Genomic DNA, 23,009 nt, shown 5'->3' with positions numbered 1-23,009 from the left:
GGGGTGGTGCTGCCGTGTGGGATTGTATGCTGGTGGGTGCTTCCGTGTGGGATTGTATGCTGGGGGGGCTGCCATGTGGGATTGTATGCTGGGGGGGCTGCCGTGTGGGATTATATGCTGGGGGGCTGCTGTGTGGGATTGTATGCTGGGGGGGCTGCCATGTGGGATTGTATGCTGGGGGGGCTGCCGTGTGGGATTGTATGCTGGGGGGGCTGCCGTGTGGGATGGGGGGTGCTGCCGTGTGAGATTGTATGATGGGGGGGTCTGTATATAATACATAGAAAAGGTCCGTCTGGGGTGTGGGAAATAGACAGTACACTGTGAGAAGGCTAAACTCCATGTCTGAAGAGGACCTCACCAGCAGGAGAACCTCTCTGTATATAACACATAGAAAAGGTCCGTCTGGTGTATGGGAAATAGACATTACACTGTGAGCAGGCTAAACCCCATGTCTGAAGAGGACCTCACCAGCAGGAGGACCTCTCTGTATATAACACATAGAAAAGGTCTGTCTGGTGTATGGGAAATAGACAGTACACTGTGAGCAGGCTAAACTCCATGTCTGAAGAGGACCTCACCAGCAGGAGAACCTCTCTGTATATAACACATAGAAAATGTCCATCTGGTGTATGGGAAATAGACAGTACACTGTGAGCAGGCTAAACTCCATGTCTGAAGAGGACCTCACCAGCAGGAGAACCTCTCTGTATATAACACATAGAAAAGGTCGTCTGGTGTATGGGAAATAGACAGTACACTGTGAGCAGGCTAAACTCCATGTCTGAAGAGGACCTCACCAGCAGGAGAACCTCTCTGTATATAACACATAGAAAAGGTCCGTCTGGTGTATGGGAAATAGACAGTACATTGTGAGCAGGCTAAACTCCATGTCTGAAGAGGACCTCACCAGCAGGAGAACCTCTCTGTATATAACACATAGAAAAGGTCCGTCTGGTGTATGGGAAATAGATAGTTACACTGTGAGCAGGCTAAACTCCATGTCTGAAGAGGACCTCACCAGCAGGAGAACCTCTCTGTATATAACACATAGACAAGGTCCGTCTGGTGTATGGGAAATAGACATTACACTGTGAGCAGGCTAAACTCCATGTCTGAAGAGGACCTCACCAGCAGGAGAACCTCTCTGTATATAACACATAGAAAAGGTCCGTCTGGTGTATGGGAAATAGACATTACATTGTGAGCAGGCTAAACTCCATGCCTGAAGAGGACCTCACCAGCAGGAGAACCTCTCTGTATATAACACATAGAAAAGGTCCGTCTGGTGTATGGGAAATAGACATTACACTGTGAGCAGGCTAAACTCCATGTCTGAAGAGGACCTCACCAGCAGGAGAACCTCTCTGTATATAACACATAGAAAAGGTCCGTCTGGTGTATGGGAAATAGACAGTACACTGTGAGCAGGCTAAACTCCATGTCTGAAGAGGACCTCACCAGCAGGAGAACCTCTCTGTATATAACACATAGGAAAGGTCCGTCTGGTGTATGGGAAATAGACATTACACTGTGAGCAGGCTAAACTCCATGCCTGAAGAGGACCTCACCAGCAGGAGAACCTCTCTGTATATAACACATAGAAAAGGTCCGTCTGGTGTATGGGAAATAGACAGTTCACTGTGAGCAGGCTAAACTCCATGTCTGAAGAGGACCTCACCAGCAGGAGAACCTCTCTGTATATAACACATAGAAAAGGTCCGTCTGGTGTATGGGAAATAGACAGTACACTGTGAGCAGGCTAAACTCCATGTCTGAAGAGGACCTCACCAGCAGGAGAACCTCTCTGTATATAACACATAGAAAAGGTCCGTCTGGTGTATGGGAAATAGACAGTCACTGTGAGCAGGCTAAACTCCATGTCCTGAAGAGGACCTCACCAGCAGGAGAACCTCTCTGTATATAACACATAGAAAAGGTCCGTCTGGTGTATGGGAAATAGACAGTTCACTGTGAGCAGGCTAAACTCCATGTCTGAAGAGGACCTCACCAGCAGGAGAACCTCTCTGTATATAACACATAGAAAAGGTCCGTCTGGTGTATGGGAAATAGACAGTAGACTGTGAGCAGGCTAAACTCCATGTCTGAAGAGGACCTCACCAGCAGGAGAACCTCTCTGTATATAACACATAGAAAAGGTCCGTCTGGTGTATGGGAAATGGACAGTTCACTGTGAGCAGGCTAAATCCCCATGTCTGAAGAGGACCTCACCAGCAGGAGAACCTCTCTGTATATAACACATAGAAAATGTCCGTCTGGTGTATGGGAAATAGACATTACACTGTGAGCAGGCTAAACTCCATGTCTGAAGAGGACCTCACCAGCAGGAGAACCTCTCTGTATATAACACATAGAAAAGGTCCGTCTGGTGTATGGGAAATAGACAGTTCACTGTGAGCAGGCTAAACTCCATGCCTGAAGAGGACCTCACCTAGCAGGAGAACCTCTCTGTATATAACACATAGAAAAGGTCCGTCTGGTGTATGGGAAATAGACAGTACACTGTGAGCAGGCTAAACGCCATGTCTGAAGAGGACCTCACCAGCAGGAGAACCTCTCTGTATATAACACATAGAAAAGGTCCGTCTGGTGTATGGGAAATAGACAGTTCACTGTGAGCAGGCTAAACTCCATGTCTGAAGAGGACCTCACCAGCAGGAGAACCTCTCTGTATATAACACATAGAAAAGGTCCTTCTGGTGTATGGGAAATAGACAGTTCACTGTGAGCAGGCTAAACTCCATGTCTGAAGAGGACCTCACCAGCAGGAGAACCTCTCTGTATATAACACATAGAAAAGGTCCGTCTGGGGTATGGGAAATAGACAGTACACTGTGAGCAGGCTAAACTCCATGTCTGAAGAGGACCTCACCAGCAGGAGAACCTCTCTGTATATAACACATAGAAAAGGTCCATCTGGTGTATGGGAAATAGACAGTTCACTGTGAGCAGGCTAAACTCCATGTCTGAAGAGGACCTCACCAGCAGGAGTACCTCTCTGTATATAACACATAGAAAAGGTCCGTCTGGTGTACGGGAAATAGACAGTTCACTGTGAGCAGGCTAAACTCCATACCTGAAGAGGACCTCACCAGCAGGAGAACCTCTCTATATATAACACATAGAAAATGTCTGTCTGGTGTATGGGAAATAGACAGTTCTCTGTGAGCAGGCTAAACGCCATGCCTGAAGAGGACCTCACCAGCAGGAGAACCTCTCTGTATATAACACATAGAAAAGGTCCGTCTGGTGTATGGGAAATAGACAGTTCTCTGTGAGCAGGCTAAACGCCATGCCTGAAGAGGACCTCACCAGCAGGAGAACCTCTCTGTATATAACACATAGAAAAGGTCCGTCTGGTGTATGGGAAATAGACAGTTTACTGTGAGCAGGCTAAACTCCATGTCTGAAGAGGACCTCACCAGCAGGAGGACCTCTCTGTATATAACACATAGAAAAGGTCCGTGTGGTGTATGGGAAATAGACAGTACACTGTGAGCAGGCTAAACTCCATGTCTGAAGAGGACCTCACCAGCAGGAGAACCTCTCTGTATATGACACATAGAAAAGGTCCGTCTGGTGTATGGGAAATAGACAGTACACTGTGAGCAGGCTAAACCCCCATACCTGAAGAGGACCTCACCAGCAGGAGAACCTCTCTGTATATAACACATAGAAAAGGTCCGTGTGGGGTGTGGGAAATAGACATTACACTGTAAGCAGGCTAAACGCCATGTCTGAAGAGGACCTCACCAGCAGGAGAACCTCTCTGTATATAACACATAGAAAAGGTCCGTCTGGTGTATGGGAAATAGACAGTTCACTGTGAGCAGGCTAAACTCCATGTCTGAAGAGGACCTCACCAGCAGGAGAACCTCTCTGTATATAACACATAGAAAAGGTCCGTCTGGTGTATGGGAAATAGACAGTTCACTGTGAGCAGGCTAAACCCCATGTCTGAAGAGGACCTCACCAGCAGGAGAACTGATGGGAAAACATGCTGAGCTTTCCTTTGACCATGATGATGGTGAGATCCCAGGTTACCGCCAGAGTCCTGCAATCTGAATGTAGACTTTGGTGGGAGCAAGTCACGGATAACTGTTGATAAATAGAGAATTTGAGCCGATACTTTATTTTTCTCCTACACTCGAAGGCGGACATTTCTCCGTGATCAGAGGCTCCTCTGCAGCATCATCTGAGCTCAGACCCTGTTCTCACAGGACTCGGGGTGAAGGGCGTCCATGATACGGATTCATGTTTTATGGTGATATTAAACAGTTATAAGGATTAAAAATAAAATACAGAGAAAAACCAGATTTTCTACCCCTCATCTGTTCCACTTTATTGGGCAAAATTTATTGTAATTGATCACATACCACAAAGGGTTAAGAAGGTCCTTTCGGAGTATGGAGTTTAGCCAATTCACTGTGAATCTGCTAAATCCCATCATAGTTCCGGACCTGACCACCAGGGGGCGAGAGGTCCGTACCAGGCATGGGACATAGACGGCTGCTATAGAGTTGGCTACTCCCCATACTTAGCAAGGACCAGGTCCGCACCGTGCATGGAGTTTAGCCAAATCCATGTGAGCTGGCTAAACACTAGCTCTGTTCCGGACCTGTCCACTAGGGGGCTAAGAGGGTCGTGCATGGAGTTTAGACACAACCCTAACTTATCTGCAGATTTGATATCCTAGTGACGGCAGGACCTTTGATGATGTCATGGTCATGTGATCAGTCACATGAGGGGAGGAGTAAAGTAGTGGAAGTCTTTCACTGTTCAGCACTTCCTGTCATGTGACCAGTGTGACGTCATCGCAGGTCCTGCAGCCCCAGGAGGTGAGATCTGCAGGTCAGTTATTGGACTTGGTTCTGGGTTTATTAGAATGGAGCGGTTCTATAGGTGATATATAGCAGGTCCAGCCAGCAGGGGGCAGCACCGGCCATAGAGAGTCTCTGCTCACAGGAGGGGAGTTCTCCTCAGACATGTCTGCTCTCCCCCTGGAATATTAGGAGACCCCCCAGACCCCTGTAAGAGGGGCTGTTCTCCTGGATTAGAGGGGTCTTCCATCACACAATGTTCTGTGATGTCACTAGGATATGGAGTCAGTTTGTGATCGGTGGGGACAACCTCTTCTAGATGAAGGGGCTGCAGCGCTGTGTCCTCTCCTCACTGTCCCTGCACAGCGGAGGCCGGAGCTCTAATGAGCAGGGACTGTGGAGGAGATTCAGCAGTAAAGCAGCTCTGCAGCCCCTTCATTCCCAGGATTAGTGGGGTCCTGATAGAGACGAGCCCCCACCTACCGCACACTGATGACGAGTCCTAGCGATAGAACCTCACGTTATGTGACGGGAATAAACCTTTCAGGATCCTGCAATTCTAATTTTTTGTGATTTTTGTGCTTCACTCGCTGCGTTTCTAGGTGGCCAGACGTCCAGTTTTCACTGGCCGCAGGGATTGGGGTAAATAATTGCACACACATGTGATAGTAACAAACCTGCAGCTGTGCGAGCAGCAGGACAAACACCGGATCCATCACTGACCCCGGAGCAGAACACCAGCGATTAGAGGAAAGAGGCGACTGACAGGACGGGGACAGGACTTCTCTTTATCTCCTTCCTGACCTGCGCTGATGATCTACAGGTGAAACTCAAAATTTTTTAATATCGTGCAAAAGTCCATTTATTTCAGTAATGCAGCTTAAAATTTGAATTTTGTGAAAAGGTTCTATATTATAGGCTCAGTGTCAGACTCTAGTCAGCTAATTAATCCGTACCCCCTGAGCAAAGGGGACCTCAGAATTGAGACTTTGGGGTTTGATAAGCTGTAAGCCATAATCATCCAAATTATACCAAATAAAGGCTTGAAATCTCTCGCTTTGCCTGTAATGAGTCTCATATATTAGTTTCACCTTTTAAGTTGCATTACTGAAATAAATGAACTTTGCACAATATTCAAATTTTTTGAGTTTCACCTGTACATTGTGGCCGGTGGTAGTTCCTGCACTGTACTGTACATATTGTCATGATGATCTCGTGCTGTCCATGCACTGGTGAGATCAGCAGCAGGAGTGGGTCTGTATTATGAAGCTCTGCTCCTGCCACAAGTGTTCAGTAGTGACCATCATGGTTATCACATCGGTGGGGTCCGAGTCCTGGCCCCCAGCTGATCAGCTGTTACAGGGAGCTGCCGCGCTCCCCGGAGATCTGAAGATCGGGCTCTCGGCAGCTCAGCAAGCTCCGTGCCGTACATAGTATTGCAGATCAGCACTTGTGTTGAGTATCTTTCATTGCACATGGGGCGTTGGCTCTTCATAGAGGCTAGTGAAAAAAGAGATGGCGCAGATGATAGGCATCACTGGGGCCACAAGGAGGAGGAGCAGAAGGGATGCGCTGAACCCCGGCCCAAGACACAGTGTCAGACTCAGAGGTGACATCAACAGTATTCTGCTGAGGCCGAGAGGATGAGTGATCCATCCAGTCCACAATCTCATCCTCATTGCCCTCATTTATATTGTCAGAAGTGAGGGAGAACTGTGGCCGCTGCTACTACTGGCTGGACGGCTGGTGCCAACTGGGCTACTGCTGTTTGCATCACTGCAGCCACCTACATTCTCACTCTCGGGGGACATACAACGGGCCTTTCGTTTTCCATTACCCCACCTGTTTGAGGAATGAGAAGTCACAGGTTTAGTACATTATCATTCAGTGAGGAAACTCTGCAACAGGTTTTTGGGAAAAAAAACACAACTAGACAACCTCTGCTACTTAATTAAAGCGGACAGGCTGCAGGTAAAGCACATCTTGTTCGTTTCATTTCCAATTCATTGTGGTGGTGTATAGAGCCAAAAATGTTAGAATTGTGTCCCAATATGTATTGACCTGACTATATATCTATATATATATATATATATATATTTGTGGCCGCGGCCACGGTCAGAGGTGTGACAGGAGGGGGTCCTAACGGTGGCTGGTGTGTGCCTGGAGCCACGGGACGTGGGCCAGCCTAAAAGAGGGCCAACCCTAGGGAGAGTAGAAGAAAAGGGAGGGAACAAGGGGGGGGGGGACAACGGAGGAGCGACGCGGCATTGAGGTCAGGGAGCAGGGGGTTTAAGAAGGGGACCTGGCCCCTCCCACAATTACAGGCTGCGTGCAGCCTTAACTATTTGTGGCCGCGGCCACGGTCAGAGGTGTGACAGGAGGGGGTCCTAACGGTGGCTGGTGTGTGCCTGGAGCCACGGGACGTGGGCCAGCCTAAAAGAGGGCCAAAAGACACAGGGTAGGGAAGGTGCTGTTTAATGCGTGCAACACAGATTACAAAACCAAGGAACGGAATACCTGGCGGGTTTCAGTCAGCGGATCCGGAATGTACCGGGAAAAACAGGCAGATCTCCACCTACCCATGTGGCGAATGACGTGCGGAGGTGTCCCGTGCTTGGAGGCTGCGGAGGCCGCCCCAATGCGGAAGGAATGACCTGATATGGTTTTGGGGTCCACCCCTAACCCAGCGACCAGGGACCGGATGTAAGACACAAACTGTGGAGTGGATAGGGGTTTCCCTTGGCACGGGAGCAACGGAGCCTCGGGGTTTGGAGAAGGCGTGGAATCGATGAGACCCTGGAGTACTACCACAGGGCACCAGGCGTTACCGGATTTGAAGAAGCGGATCCGAGTGGGAAGACCAGTTTGTGACGTCTTGGTGGATGGAAGAGTTAACACCAGATGGTCCTGGTTCCAGGACAGCTGTTTTCTCTTCAGGAAGGTCGACTTCTGGGAAGAGACGGAGAATTCACCTGGGCGCAGGAATCCGTAGAAGCTCAGGTACATCGCGGCCTTGATGACAAGGCTAACGGAAGGGCCAAAAGGGTTACCATCTAGGGAAGCGGATAGTTGCCTGAAGAGTTCGCCTGAGACTGGTCGGCGGGCAGGACCTGATTCCTTGCTGCTCTTCTCGATACCCCTGAGAGTGGCCTTGACGGCTTGGGAAGTGAAAGCTGTGCGAACTTCCGGATTCCGTAGAACCAAGAAATGTTGAGCCCCGGCCAGGTACAAACGGATGGTGCTGGGTGCCAGTTTGAGATTGACATGGCAATGGGCCATGAAAGCCATGATATATGCCACGAAGGTGGTATCTTGCTGCGGGTGATCTCTTGAAAACTTTTGGTACAGGTTCCAACCCGTGTTGTAATTCCGGGCCGTGTTGACCGAGAGGGATCGGTGCATGAGTACCCTGGCGGTAGCCAGCAGGGACCTCAATCCAACATCAGGTCGTGGAAACCGGGAATCCGGGCCCCGGTCTGATCTGCATCGGGACATACCTGAAAGAAGGTTAGAAAGTTGAACCTGGACAAAGCATCGGCCGCCGTGTTGCTGACACCTGGAATATGGGCACAAGTAAAGTGGAAATTATTGACCATGGCCAGCCAGTCTAGTTTTCGCAGCAAGGACATGACCCTGGCGGATTTGGCTCGGCCTTTGGAAACGATGTCCACCAAGTCCTGACTGTCGGTGACAAACATTACGCTGGTATTGGCCCAGAGATGACCCCAAACCGATGCGGCTGCCACGATGGGGTAACATTCCAGGAACGGGGATGACCTGAGGGACTGAGGATCAGCACTGACCTGAGGCGGCCATGGCCCAGCCAACCATCGAGATTCGCAGATGGCCGCGAAACCCCGTGACGCTGCGGCATCGGAGAACACCCTGGTGGACGACTGGGACCACGGGGACACAAACAGGCTGACCCCGTTCCAGGTGGAGAGAAAGCTGTCCCACATGCGCAAGTCAGCCATGGCAGCTCTGTCCAGGTGGATGATGCTGCTGGGTTCGGAGGCCGCCGGAAGAAGAGAGAGCAGGCGGGAGATGAAGGCCCTGCCCTGGGGCATCACCCTTAAAGCAAAGTTCAGCCGGCCCAGGATGGACTGGAGCTCGACCTTTGTTACCTGGGACGAGGTGATGGCCCCTGCCACGACTTCCCGGATCTGGGACAGCTTTGCCTCTGGCAGCCTGGCCTCCATCCGGTCGGAGTCCAGGACGATGCCCAGGAAGGTGATGGATGTGACAGGCCCCGCGGTTTTCCCCTGCGAGATGGGAATGCACAGGCTGGAAAACAGATCCAGGAGGGAGCGTAGCCCGGCTGGCTGACATAGCGGAGGTTCTATGAGGAGGAAGTCGTCCAGGTAGTGGATGACCGCCGGGGTGCTGCCGTGGTGAAGCAGGATCCAGTGCAAGGCCTGCGCCAACCGGTCAAACAGCCACGGGCTGCTTTTGGAGCCAAAGGTCAACCGGTTGGCGAAATAGAACCTGCCCTCCCACTGGATACCATAAAACTGCCATAGGTGCGGGGCGATAGGCAGTAGTTTGAAAGCGTCCGCTATGTCAGCTTTGGACAGCCAGGCGCCCCTCCCAGCGCTGAGGATGAGGGTGATGGCCTCGTCAATGGAGGCATAAGACATTGAAAACTCCTCAGAAGGAATCAGCGAGTTGATGCTGGGGATGACAGAACCATGGGGGGCGGAGAGGTCATAAATTAAACGCTTTTTATTTGAGTCCTTTTTGGACACGATGCCTATGGGGCTGATCCGCCAGCGAGGAAAGGGAATTTGGCTGAAAGGGCCCAGGAGGAACCCCTTCTCTACCTCTGAGTTCAGGAGTTCCCGGACCGAGGCAGGATCTGCTCTGGCCGACTGCAGATTGTCGCACTCCCAGTTGGAATGGGGGAGCGCCACCAACCCTGTGTCGAAACCAAAGCAGAGGCCCGCGATCAGGAAATCCGCAAAACCCGGCACCGGATGCTCCCGTAACAGGAGGGCCAGGAGGTCGATGTTGCAGTCGGCCAGTCATAGGCGCTTGAATGCCTTCTTGGGACAAGTGGACCTGGGGTGAGCCCTGAAGCAAATGGAGCAGATGTGCAGGGCCCTGCACCCGCTGAACAGACATGACCCGTAATTGAAGTTATTGCATACTTGACTGTTGCCAAGATATGCGATGGGTCTGCCCAGTTTATCGGTGGCGGAGGGGCTGCAGGAAGCCCCGGAGGGGCCTGGGATGGCCCTGTCAGGCTGGGTCGTGACCGTTTGGGGACACCACTCGGTGGCATGGAATATTGACTGGCATGTTGAGCAAGCGGGGGCCCGGAGACCGGCGAAGTGCCGGCAGAACAATTCCATGTCCAAGGTGGCCCAGCTGACAGTAAACTGAAACTGGGTCAGTGCGGCGGCGGCTTTGGCTGAGAAGGAGCGATGATAATCGTAGAAAGCCGTGCCGCCGTACTTGTGCCCCAGATCGGTGACCCTGTATAGGTATGTGTCCAGCTCCTCCCGGCGAGCCGGGTACGCGGAGCAGATCACATCACTATACAGGCTGAAGGCCAGGACAAACTCAGGCACCGTGAGTTTGCGGTTGAGGCGGCCATCTTTAGCCCGGAGGACCACCGAGATCTCCCCGCAGTCGAAGGTCTTGTTGTCCGCCGCATCGTGGGACGCGATCAGGATGGACGCGAGGTTCACGTCCTTGCCCGCCAAAATGTCCTTCCTGATGTTGTCCGGCACGAAGTGTGCCGGAGCCACCACGGGAGCGACAGGTGTCGTACCTGGAGCTGGTAGCTGGTACAGCGGGGGATCGCTGAGAGGGACCACCGCCTGAGATGGAGCCGGTGCCCTGGCCTCCAAGTCCACCACCCTGGACCTGATGTCGGCCACGGACGAGACCAGAGAATCCATTGAGGCCTGCAATTGCCCCAAGGCTTGCTGGATGGACGGGGTCGGATCTTCACTCTCAGGAGGACCGGATTCCGTCATCAATAACCTGTACAGCTCCGCCTTTCTGGCTGAGGCTGGGTGCCTGATGCCCCTTCTACTTAACTCTGCCACCAGCCTCGGTACGGTCCATCTTCGGAGGGACTCGGGCCCACCTTGGCCAGAGACCGAAGTACCCGGGAGGGACAACGCGTCGTCCACGTCTGAGACTTGGGACATGGTTTCGCCGCTGGACGAGACTTCGAGCGAGACCTGGAATTAGAGACAACAATATGGCCGCTGGGACGGATATGGGGACCGTGTACCGTGGTTGCTGCGGACGTGGGTGAACGTATGGATGACGTACCTGAAAGCTTGGGATTCGAGACCCTTGTCTTACCGTCTACGGACGACGAGAACGACCCGGCTGGCCCTGAGGACTGAAAAGGTTAAGAGCTACGTGAGACAAAGCGGCGTGGACACGAAAATAATGCCTATGCGGATGGACCCGCCACCGTACTAACTCAAGGATGTACCCAGCGGGGTGAGAAAGAACCGGAGGCATATCTGGTGAGCCCGGAGACGGAGTTGAGGACGGCGGAAAGGAGGCGGGCTGAAGGTACCGGGGTTGGTGGCGAGGAGTGACCTGGATGTTCTGGGACGGGGGCGCCAGCCGGGTTGCCTGGGAGCTGCCAGGAATGTGGACCTGGAGGATACCTGACGTCTTGGTTGCGACCGCCGCGGGGGTTGTGAGCCGTAGGCAGAAGCAACCAAGATGAGACCCCGATGCTGTCGGCAACGGGGGGGGACCCTTGGGCCCCGGGGTATCTGGCCAACGGTGACCCCTGATCGTTCCAGGGTGGGTGGACAGAGAAGACACCTGCAGCTGCCGGAACCTGGAGAGAGAAGACACCTGAACGCCTCAGGCTACAGGACAGAGAAGACACCTGAACGCTTCAGGCTGAGGTGGACAGGGAAGACACCTGAACGTTTCAGGCTAAGGTGGACAGAGAAGACGCCTGAACGCCCCAGGCTAATGGACAGAGAAGACGCCTGAACGCCCCAGGCTAATGGAATGAGAAGACACCTGCGCGCTTCGGCTAAGGTGGACAGAGACGCCACCTGAACGCCTCAGGCTAAGGTGGACAGAGAAGACACCTGAACGCTTCAGGCTAAGGTGGACAGAGAAGACACCTGAACGCTTCAGGCTAAGGTGGACAGAGAAGACACCTGAACGCTTCAGGCTAAGGTGGACAGAGAAGACACCTGAACGCTTCAGGCCAAGGTGGACAGAGAAGACACCTGAACGCTTCAGGCCAAGGTGGACAGAGAAGACACCTGAACGCTTCAGGCTAAGGTGGACAGAGAAGACACCTGAACGCTTCAGGCTAAGGTGGACAGAGAAGACACCTGAACGCTTCAGGCTAAGGTGGACAGAGAAGACACCTGAACGCTTCAGGCTAAGGTGGACAGAGAAGACACCTGAACGCTTCAGGCTAAGGTGGACAGAGAAGACACCTGAACGCTTCAGGCTAAGGTGGACAGAGAAGACACCTGAACGCTTCAGGCTAAGGTGGACAGAGAAGACACCTGAACGTTCCAGGTTGAGTAGGCGATGCCGAACGGAGGCAACGTGGCATTAACTTACCAGAAAAACCCTTGCACTAACGAAATCCCGCGAGTGGTTGGCAGCAACCTTCTGCAACCTGTGGGAAAGACAAATACCTTTTCCTTTTTTTTTTTTTTTTTTTTTTTTATACCGTAATACCCCCGCCCAATACCTACGCACGCTACTGGCACCTGAAAAAGAAACGGAGATGTGAGGATGGGGGTGGTGATGACGAGGGGTCCTTTGAGGCCCGGCTGTGAAGGAAGGAGCGAGGCCGGCTGGGGCGAGGAGGCCTGGGGGTCCATTGCCGGACCCGGGAGGCGTGGCGGTGGGTGTGCGCAGCTTGGCTGGCAGGTGCAGGAGGCACGGCAGGGTGGACAGGCGGAGCAGCGGCACGTAGGAGTGCCGGTCTGCATCCATCAAGTACCCTTGGGTGTCCGCAACCAGCAGTATTGCTGGTTGTAGTGCACCGCCGGGGTCCGCTGATTAAGCTGACCACCGCACGTGCCAGCAACTGCCATGTTTTAAGACTCTGCCGATGGCGAGCATGCCCAACGCCGGGAGTCCAGGGCTCTAGCATGCACGGACACGGAGGACCAGATGGAAACGTGTAAGTGGTACACGTGTCCATGTAGGAGTCTCCACATGTATGCAGGCGGTGATGGCAACCCCCAGGGTGGCATACAAGGGAGAGCCAGGATTGCCCCCAACATGATGCAATTACACTGGCATGCCGCAGAGGACCTGGCTCGTGGCGCCCTGGTCTGACCTGGGGCATGCCTGACGTCCGGTATGAGGCACAGGCACGTGGGGGAGGCGTGGGCGGCTGGCGTGCCGGCCGCAGTGCGAGTGAAACCGGCCGTGGTCGGGGCTCCTCCTCCGCCCCACCTCCCAGCCGCCGGCGCAGGAACAGCCGGGACCCGACCTCTCGCGGGACCCGACCTCCCGCGGGAGCACGCAGGGCGGAGCCCGCGCGGACGGGGCGGTGAGCGAGGCTGGGCGCCCCTGAGACAGCGGGCCTGCGGAGGAGGGGGAGCGGGACGACCGGGGACACGAGGCGCGAGACGGCCGGCGCGCTTGCCAGCCGGCGATACTTACCGGCTGAGGCCGAGAGGATGAGTGATCCATCCAGTCCACAATCTCATCCTCATTGCCCTCATTTATATTGTCAGAAGTGAGGGAGAACTGTGGCCGCTGCTACTACTGGCTGGACGGCTGGTGCCAACTGGGCTACTGCTGTTTGCATCACTGCAGCCACCTACATTCTCACTCTCGGGGGACATGCAACGGGCCTTTCGTTTTCCATTACCCACCTGTTTGAGGAATGAGAAGTCACAGGTTTAGTACATTATCATTCAGTGAGGAAACTCTGCAACAGGTTTTTGGGAAAAAAAACACAACTAGACAACCTCTGCTACTTAATTAAAGCGGACAGTCAGTTAAAGCACATCTTGTTCGTTTCATTTCCAATTCATTGTGGTGGTGTATAGAGCCAAAAATGTTAGAATTGTGTCCCAATATGTATTGACCTGACTATATATATATATATATATATATATATATATATATATTTGTGGCCGCGGCCACGGTCAGAGGTGTGACAGGAGGGGGTCCTAACGGTGGCTGGTGTGTGCCTGGAGCCACGGGACGTGGGCCAGCCTAAAAGAGGGCCAACCCTAGGGAGAGTAGAAGAAAAGGGAGGGAACAAGGGGGGGGGACAACGGAGGAGCGACGCGGCATTGAGGTCAGGGAGCAGGGGGTTTAAGAAGGGGACCTGGCCCCTCCCACAATTACAGGCTGCGTGCAGCCTTAACTATATATACAGTACAGACCAAAAGTTTGGACACACCTTCTCATTCAAAGAGTTTTCTTTATTTTCATGACTATGAAGGCATCAAAACTATGAATTACCACATGTGGAATTATATACATAACAAAAAAGTGTGAAACAACTGAAAATATGTCATATTCTAGGTTCTTCAAAGTAGCCACCTTTTGCTTTGATTACTGCTTTGCACACTCTTGGCATTCTCTTGATGAGCTTCAAGAGGTAGTCACCTCAAATGGTCTTCCAACAGTCTTGAAGGAGTTCCCAGAGATGCTTAGCACTAGTTGGCCCTTTTGCCTTCACTCTGCGGTCCAGCTCACCCCAAACCATCTTGATTGGGTTCAGGTCCGGTGACTGTGGAGGCCAGGTCATCTGGCGCAGCACCCCATCACTCTCCTTCATGGTCAAATAGCCCTTACACAGCCTGGAGGTGTGTTTGGGGTCATTGTCCTGTTGAAAAATAAATGATGGTCCAACTAAACGCAAACCGGATGGAATAGCATGCCGCTGCAAGATGCTGTGGTAGCCATGCTGGTTCAGTATGCCTTCAATTTTGAATAAATCCCCAACAGTGTCACCAGCAAAGCACCCCCACACCATCACACCTCCTCCTCCATGCTTCACGGTGGGAACCAGGCATGTAGAGTCCATCCGTTCACCTTTTCTGCATCGCACAAAGACACGGTGGTTGGAACCAAAGATCACAAATGTGGACTCATCAGACCAAAGCACAGATTTCCACTGGTCTAATGTCCATTCCTTGTGTTCTTTAGCCCAAACAAGTCTCTTCTGCTTGTTGCCTGTCCTTAGCAGTGGTTTCCTAGCAGATATTCTACCATGAAGGCCTGATTCACATAGTCTCCTCTTAACAGTTGTTCCAGAGATGTGTCTGCTGCTAGAACTCTGTGTGGCATTGACGTGGTCTCTAATCTGAGCTGCTGTTAACCTGCGATTTCTGAGGCTGGTGACTCGGATGAACTTATCCTCCGCAGCAGAGGTGACTCTTGGTCTTCCTTTCCTAGGGCGGTCCGCATGTGAGCCAGTTTCTTTGTAGCGCTTGATGGTTTTTGTGACTGCACTCGGGGACACTTTCAAAGTTTTCCCAATTTTTCGGACTGACTGACCTTCATTTCTTAAAGTAATAATGGCCACTCGTTTTTCTTTGCTTGGCTGCTTTTTTCTTGCCATAATACAAATTCTAACAGTCTATTCAGTAGGACTATCAGCTGTGTGTCCACCTGACTTCTCCACAACGCAACTGATGGTCCCAACCCCATTTATAAGGCAAGAAATCCCACTTATTAAACCTGACAGGGCACACCTGTGAAGGGAAAACCATTTCAGGTGACTACCTCTTGAAACTCATCAAGAGAATGCCAAGAGTGTGCAAAGCAGTAATCAAAGCAAAAGGTGGCTACTTTGAAGAACCTAGAATATGACATATTTTCAGTTGTTTCACACTTTTTTGTTATGTATATAATTCCACATGTGTTAATTCATAGTTTTGATGCCTTCAGTGTGAATCTACAATTTTCATAGTCAGGAAAATAAAGAAAACTCTTTGAATGAGAAGGTGTGTCCAAACTTTTGGTCTGTACTGTATATATATATATATATATATATATATATAGTCAGGTCAATACATATTGGGACATAGACACAATTGTAACATTTTTGGCTCTATACACAACCACAATGAATTGGAAATGAAACAAACAAGATGTGCTTTACCTGCAGACTGTCAGCTTTAATTTGAGGGTATTTACATCCAAATCAGGTGAACGGTGCAGGAATTACAACAGTTTGCATATGTGCCTCCCACTTGTTAAGGGACCAGAAGTAATGGGACAATTGTCTTCTCGGCTGTCCCATGGCCGGTGTGTGTTATTCCCTCATTATCCCAATTACAATGAGCAGATAAAAGGTCCAGAGTTCATTTCAAGTCTACTATTTGCATTTGGAATCTGTTGCTGTCAACTCTCAAGATGAGATCCAAAGAGCTGTCACTATCAGTGAAGCCATCATTAGGCTGAAAAAACCAAACAAACCCATCAGAGAGATAGCAAAAACATTAGGCGCGGCCAAAAAAACAGTTTGGAACATTCTTAAAAAGAAGGAACGCACCGGTGAGCTCAGCAACACCAAAAGACCCGGAAGACCACGGAAAAGAACTGTGGTGGATGACCGAAGAATTCTTTCCCTGGTGAAGAAAACACCCTTCACAACAGTTGGCCAGATCAAAAACACTCTCCAGGAGGTAGGTGTATGTGTGTCAAAGTCAACAATCAAGAGAAGACTTCACCAGAGTGAATACAGAGGGTTCACCACAAGATGTAAACCATTGGTGAGCCTCAAAAACAGGAAGGCCAGATTAGAGTTTGCCAAACGACATCTAAAAAAGCCTTTACAGTTCTGGAACAACATCCTATGGACAGATGAGACCAAGATCAACTTGTACCAGAGTGATGGGAAGAGAAGAGTATGGAGAAGGAAAGGAACTGCTCATGATCCTAAGCATACCACCTCATCAGTGAGGCATGGTGGTGGTAGTGTCATGGCGTGGGCATGTATGGCTGCCAATGGAACTGCTTCTCTTGTATTTATTGATGATGTGACTGCTGACAAAAGCAGCAGGATGGAATTCTGAAGTGTTTCAGGGCAATATTATCTGCTCATATTCAGCCAAATGCTTCAGAACTCATTGGACGGCGCTTCACAGTGCAGATGGACAATGACCCAAAGCATACTGCAAAAGCAACCAAAGAGTTTTTTTAATGGAAATAAGTGGAATGTTCTGCAATGGCCGAGTCAATCACGCGACCTGAATCCGATTGAGCATTTCACTTGCTGAAGACAAAACTGAAGGGAAAATGCCCCAAGAACAAGCAGGAACTGAAGACAGTTTTCGCAGTAGAGGCCGGGCAGAGCATCACCAGGGATGAGACCCAGCGTCTGGTGATGTCTATGCGTTCCAGACTTCAGGCTGTAATTGACTGCAAAGGATTTGCAACCAAGTATTAAAAAGTAAAAGTTTGATTTATGATTCTTATTCTGTCCCATTACTTTTGGTCCCTTAACAAGTGGGAGGCACATATGCAAACTGCTGTAATTCCTGCACCGTTCACCTGATTTGGATGTAAATACCCTCAAATTAAAGCTGACAGTCTGCAGGTAAAGCACATCTTGTTCGTTTCATTTCAAATCCATTGTGGTGGTGTATAGAGCCGAAAATGTTAGAATTGTGTCCATGTTCCAATATTTATGGATCTGACTGTAAGTTTCTCAAGCCATGTGAAATCCTCCAGCTCTGGGTAATGCTGCTTCTTCTCACCAAGAAAGGCTCTAATTGCATCAATGCAGGTCACAAAACTCTCCGGCACTTTTCCACTACTGAGCCACCTGACATTGGGATGAAGCGGGACGCCTTTCTGTGCACGTTCCATTTCTTCAGGCAGCGCTTGATATTGCCTATGGGTCAGGGCAGAAAATTCACAATTTTTACATCTGTTGCCATCACAATATTAAGATCAGAATTTGACATCTTTGCCCAGAGATTCTCCTGGTGTATAATGCAGTGGAATGTAAGAACAGGGTGCCCAATTTAGTTCTCAATTAATCTGGCAAATCCTTTTTGTTTTCCCACCATTGCGGGGGCGCCATCATTGGTGATTGCAGAGATTTTTCCAACATCAACGGAAATGCTTTCAAAATGTTCAGCAAAGGTTTTGGCCAAGTCATCATCTTTTGTGGTGCCATAGATTGGGTTCAAACAGCACAGCTCCTCTTGTTCTCCAGCAGAATCACGGAATCCGGCCACAATTGCCAAGCGAGGCAAATCATTGATGTCCACGCTTTCATCCAGCGCAACACTAAACACCGTGCAGTCCTTCAAACCAGTCACTTGCTGTTCCCTAATGTTATTTGCCATATCAGTGATCCGGCGCTCAACACTTCTTGCTGAATTGGGCAGGTCTTCAGTCCTAGACATGATAGTGTTCTTGTTCGGTAAACCATCAAACAAATCACCAGCTGCACAAAATGCTTCTTTATGTATTCTCCATCGGTGAAGGGCTTTCCATGCTTAGCAATGCACCGAGCTATCCTGTAACTTGCTGTAACGTGTTGCATGGAGTTTACCATGACGTCAGTTCTGGAGAACACTTGTCTGTTTATTGTTGAGTTTTGATGTTTTGTCTCAAAATGGCGGCGCGCACTTGAGGTGCGACAAACGACACTTTCACAGCACAAAATACACCCTGCCCTGCCTTTTTGTTGAATAAATGCGTACAAAGATGTCCGTTCTTTATGAAATGAAGGAATGTCCACTTTAGTGCGGTTAGCTGCCATATTACAGATAAGAATTCCCTGAGAAACCTATAAGTAACAAGAAAAGGGGCAAACATAAATATCAAGGCCTGTACTGACAGTGGAGGAGCAGCACTCCTATGCTGAGTACTTACCTTTTCTGTAGTGTAGCAGTCAGACAAGGAGCAGATGAGGAGCACTGGAGGAGCCTTGGAGATAAGCCTTGTGGGCACTCCCTGGCCAATCACCAATCTAATGCCAAGAAAGGGCAAGAATAAACAAGGCATTTACTACCCGCACCCACACATGACTCATTAGTTGCAGATATTCTGCCTGCACATCTGCAGATTTTGTTGCGTTGTCCTTCTTTGCAGTAAAAAGGGTGAAATCTGCAGCATCAAGTGATATGCTGCAGATTCCATCACCACCTATCATACACTTACTGACAGCGGTGCGGCAAAGCAGCCCTCATGGAGTAATTGTAACTGAGGGCTGCCCTCCTCACAACTGTCAGTAAGTGCATGGTTATGGGGGACTGGATACTGGGGCCCAGATACTGGTGACACCCTTCCCCCCTACAGTAATAATAATACACAGTTCACCCCCCCTTCACAGTAATAATAAAACATTGTTCACCCCCCCAGTAATATCAATCAGAGCTCATCCCACATTAACAAATAACGGCCATAACTCACCCCCCTCCACAGAGAAATCACTTGCACATAGTTTTCTCGCCATCAAACCCCCCCTTCCCCAGCAATAATACGCAGCCTCTCCCTCCTCACCCCAAGCTCACAGCCTGCTTTACTTCTTGGTGACAGTCCCAGATAAATGTGGCTGATAACACTGCCACCCTGTAATGGAGCCTGTCTTCACTCCGTCGTGGCGGGAAGCGTGAGGGGCGGGGCTACGAGACGTGCCTGACGTTCAGCTATGTAAGCCAGCCAGCCCGTGAGGTAACAAACTGACCTCCTCCGCTGGCTGCGAGGTGGGGACTGGTAGGGACGGGACAAGCTCTGCCGGCACATTTATTGACTATTCATATATAGCGCGGTAGCGGCAGGGAGACTCGCTCTGCCTGCGTATCTAATATCGCTCTGCGCGCTCATGAATATCCAGAGCGGCCCGGCGTGCCATGTTTCAAATAAGTAGTATTCCAGTCGACACTCAATCAGATCCAGGTTGCAGCGGAAAGGCGCAATCTCCACATGTAATTCCAAAAAGACCCCAGCAGCCGTGGAGTTGCTTATCAGTATTTCTGTTTTATTTACTATTCATAGTATACATCAGAGATAACCAGGATGCGTTTCGGCGTTATAGCCTTCATGAATCCTGGTATATCTCAGATGTATATTGTGATTAGTAAATAAAACAGAAATACTGATAAGCAACTTCACGGCTGCTGGGATCTTTTTAGAGCGTGCCATGTTTGGGACACGTGCTGGAGGTTGCCGACCCCTGGACTAGTCAATGATCTCCTTCCTGATTGGCTGTCAGACTGACTGAGAGGCATTGTGGGTAATGGTCATGTGATTCTCCATCTTCATCTCTGCCCTGTTTCCCTCACTGCTGTACTGCATTTGAAATGTAAAATGGTGGGCGCCTGTTTTGTACAGTTCATCCGTATCAAATCACCAAAACTTCAGACATTTTTTAAGTAGAATTTTTATGGAATTTGTAAAGAATCTGATTTATTTAGAATTTTTTTGCCTATCCGTAGTCACCTCCATAGTACACGATCGGTAATACTATTCTCCATTTGTAAGACACTTTACTTCATGTAAGATGTTCATCCAGATGTGATTTTGTTCTCAATCCTCCATGTTTCCCTCAGGTTCCTTAGGTTCAGGATTCTCTTCATTTTGAAGCTGATGGTCCTTTCCATCAATGACCCACCAAGGATGGAGAAGGACAGAAACCTCATGGCTGCAAGGATATTAGACCTCACCCTGGAGATCATCTCCTTGATAACTGGAGAGGTGAGAGTCTCACATGACATCACTCTTAGGGCCCTTGCACATGACTGTATGCCCTCCGAGACATATGGTCCGTGAACGGGCCATATGTCCTGGAGCAGCATTGATTGTGTGCACGGGAGCACACCGCATCATAGATTACAATGATGCTGTGCACATCAGGTCGCCTGCAAGACTATTGTCCTGTACTTATATGATCTTATGAGTGCAGGACAATAGTCCCACAAGCGGCCCGACGTGCACAGCATCATTGTAATCTATGATGCTATGTGCTCCCGTGCACACAATCAATGCCGCTCCAAGATATATGGCCCGCTCACGGACTGCATGTCTCGGAGGGCATACTGTCGTGTGCAAGAGCCCTAATATCTAGTAATAAACCAGGGAAATGACTGGAAAGGTGAAGGATTCTTAGAATCTCTGTAGTGATCGGCGTCTCCCCATACACAGGATTACACAGTAGTGAGGAAGTCGTCTGGTGAGTGTGTGACACCCCGTGTGTCAGGAGGACGGAGCAGGACCCAGAGCCCCATCACCGAGCCTCCACCTCATTCCATGATACATGAGCAGAAGATCCTAGAACTTACCACCAGGATCACTGAGCTGCTGAGCGGAGAGGTGAGCGCTGCTGGGAATGCTGGGACATTATACAATAACGACAAGGGAGGGGTCTGGTAATGACTGTGTCCTTGTGTTGTCAGGTTCCTATAAGGTGTCAGGATGTCGCTGTCTATTTCTCCATGGAGGAGTGGGAGTATTTAGAAGAACACAAGGATCTGTACAAGGACGTCATAATGGAGAATCACCAGTCCCTCACATCACTGGGTAAGAGAAGACCTTCCATGACTGTAGAGGAGAGAACTGTTCTGAGAGTCAGATTCCTCCATCATCTGATCATCACATATAGGCAATGTATTCAGTCACTGTGTGTATTTCCTACAGATGGATCCAGTCCTGAGAAATCCACCAGTGATATGCCCCAGTCCTCTGTATTCCCAGGACTGTCCAGAAGAAAAACCAAATGTCCCACTGGATCATCAGGTAGATAAAGCTGAGGTTTCTACAAATGCCCATAGTTAGTAATCTTGATGCTTTTGCAAAATATTAGTGCAGGCTATTCAAGATTTGGGTCACCATAAAGGATAAAAGCATAAAGGGGTTGTGCCATGAAAAATATTCTACATTTTTAGAACCAGCACGTGGATCTGAATACTTTTGTAATTGCATGTAATTAATAATGTGGTATCGTCAGTGAGTTCTTCAATACAAGCTATCTCTATAGCGCCACCTGCTGTTTGTTCTTTTCCTTATTTCTCCGTTCACCTCATTGAGGTGGTCGCATGTGCTCAGTTTAGATTTTCAACTGCCACCAGACATACAAGGGGATGCTGAGAAGTTCCTGGCTTTGCCCGCTTCCAGTTGGAATAGAAAAATGAATTTGGTACCATGTGAAAGCTTGATACCTTGTTATGTAACTGTGCAAATATCAGATGTTTACGATTGTTATAACTATTTTTAATTTCAGGTAGAACCTGAGATGGCAGAGGCACAAGGAAGTTTCACATCTGTGGAGTTACGTCACTGAAGTTTCTGTTTCTCCAGGAAAAGTCTGCAAAGGACATTCACACTGAGATGTCACAAACACTAGGGGAGAAGTGTCCTCAGTGTGAATGTCCTTTTCCTGAAGAAACAAAAACTTCATGACGGCCGGTATCTCCACAGACGTGAAACTTCCTTCTGCCTCTGCCATCTCAGGTTCTACCTGAAATTAAAAATAATTAGAACAATCGTAAACATCTGATATTTGCACAGTTACATAACAAGGTATCAAGCTTTCACATGGTACCAAATTCATTTTTCAATTCCAACTGGAAGGGGGCAAAGCCAGGAACTTCTCAGCATCCCCTCGTATCTTCTGTTTGAAGGTGGGACAGTTACAGGAAAGAGCTACAGCAAAAAGGACATGCCCCCTGAGAAAGGACATGTTCCCTGTGTTGCCAGCCTGAAACAAATCTAGCAGAGCAATTGGAGCAATGATTGGGGAGATCTCTGGATCCACGTGAGGTTCACGGCTGGTTCTACCATGTACTATATGATGTCTTATTTTCATTTTTTTTACATCAATCATGGCATAGACCCTTTTAGTAGGAAATAAGGTTCACATTTCCAGCTGCAATAAAAGACTGTGTTATTTCTTTTCTGTTAAAACTATGACAATAATCTAATCTAATAATCTAACTGGAGGTGATGAGCACAGCGTCTACTCCAGGATAGGATCAGGTCATTTGATGCCTTATATGATATGTAAAATACTTGGCTGAATGTTGATCCTCTCTGATCACCACTTGAGGAGATCCTTCTCCTTTTAGAGCAGATTGGTTCTGGTCTTCTAGGGGTTTTGATCTTCCCCTGGATATAAGATAAACTTGTGTTCTGTTTTCTTTATTTCTCGTGTCTTTCATCTTACAGGACAGTTCTGGAGGAACAATGATCGGCTTAGGAAAACCTGTATCAATATCAGTGAAAGGTAAGAGT

At 49.6% G+C, this 23,009-nt stretch overlaps 2 protein-coding genes across 3 annotated transcripts in view; both read left to right on the top strand.

The window, feature by feature from the left end:
- The window catches only part of LOC122934762 (gastrula zinc finger protein XlCGF57.1-like), a 956,305-nt gene that overhangs the window by 334,721 nt on the left and 598,575 nt on the right, over positions 1-23,009 (top strand). The gene's annotated exons all lie outside the window — the stretch shown is intronic.
- LOC122934796 (gastrula zinc finger protein XlCGF26.1-like) overlaps positions 21,051-23,009 on the top strand; it is a 33,542-nt gene continuing 31,583 nt past the window's right edge. For both annotated transcript variants that reach the window (XR_006388681.1, XM_044290497.1), the window contains exons 1-4: positions 21,051-21,092; positions 21,176-21,299; positions 21,417-21,515; positions 22,944-23,001. Coding sequence is in view for 1 of the 2 variants with exons in the window: in XM_044290497.1 (XP_044146432.1) it covers positions 21,417-21,515; positions 22,944-23,001 (157 nt within the window). In the remaining variant the exon portion in view is untranslated. The remainder of the gene's footprint in view (positions 21,093-21,175; positions 21,300-21,416; positions 21,516-22,943; positions 23,002-23,009) is intronic.

Source organism: Bufo gargarizans, chromosome 4 (genome assembly GCF_014858855.1).
Source record: "Bufo gargarizans isolate SCDJY-AF-19 chromosome 4, ASM1485885v1, whole genome shotgun sequence".
Lineage (NCBI taxonomy): Eukaryota > Metazoa > Chordata > Amphibia > Anura > Bufonidae > Bufo > Bufo gargarizans.
This window is presented reverse-complemented; position numbering and strand designations above follow the sequence as displayed.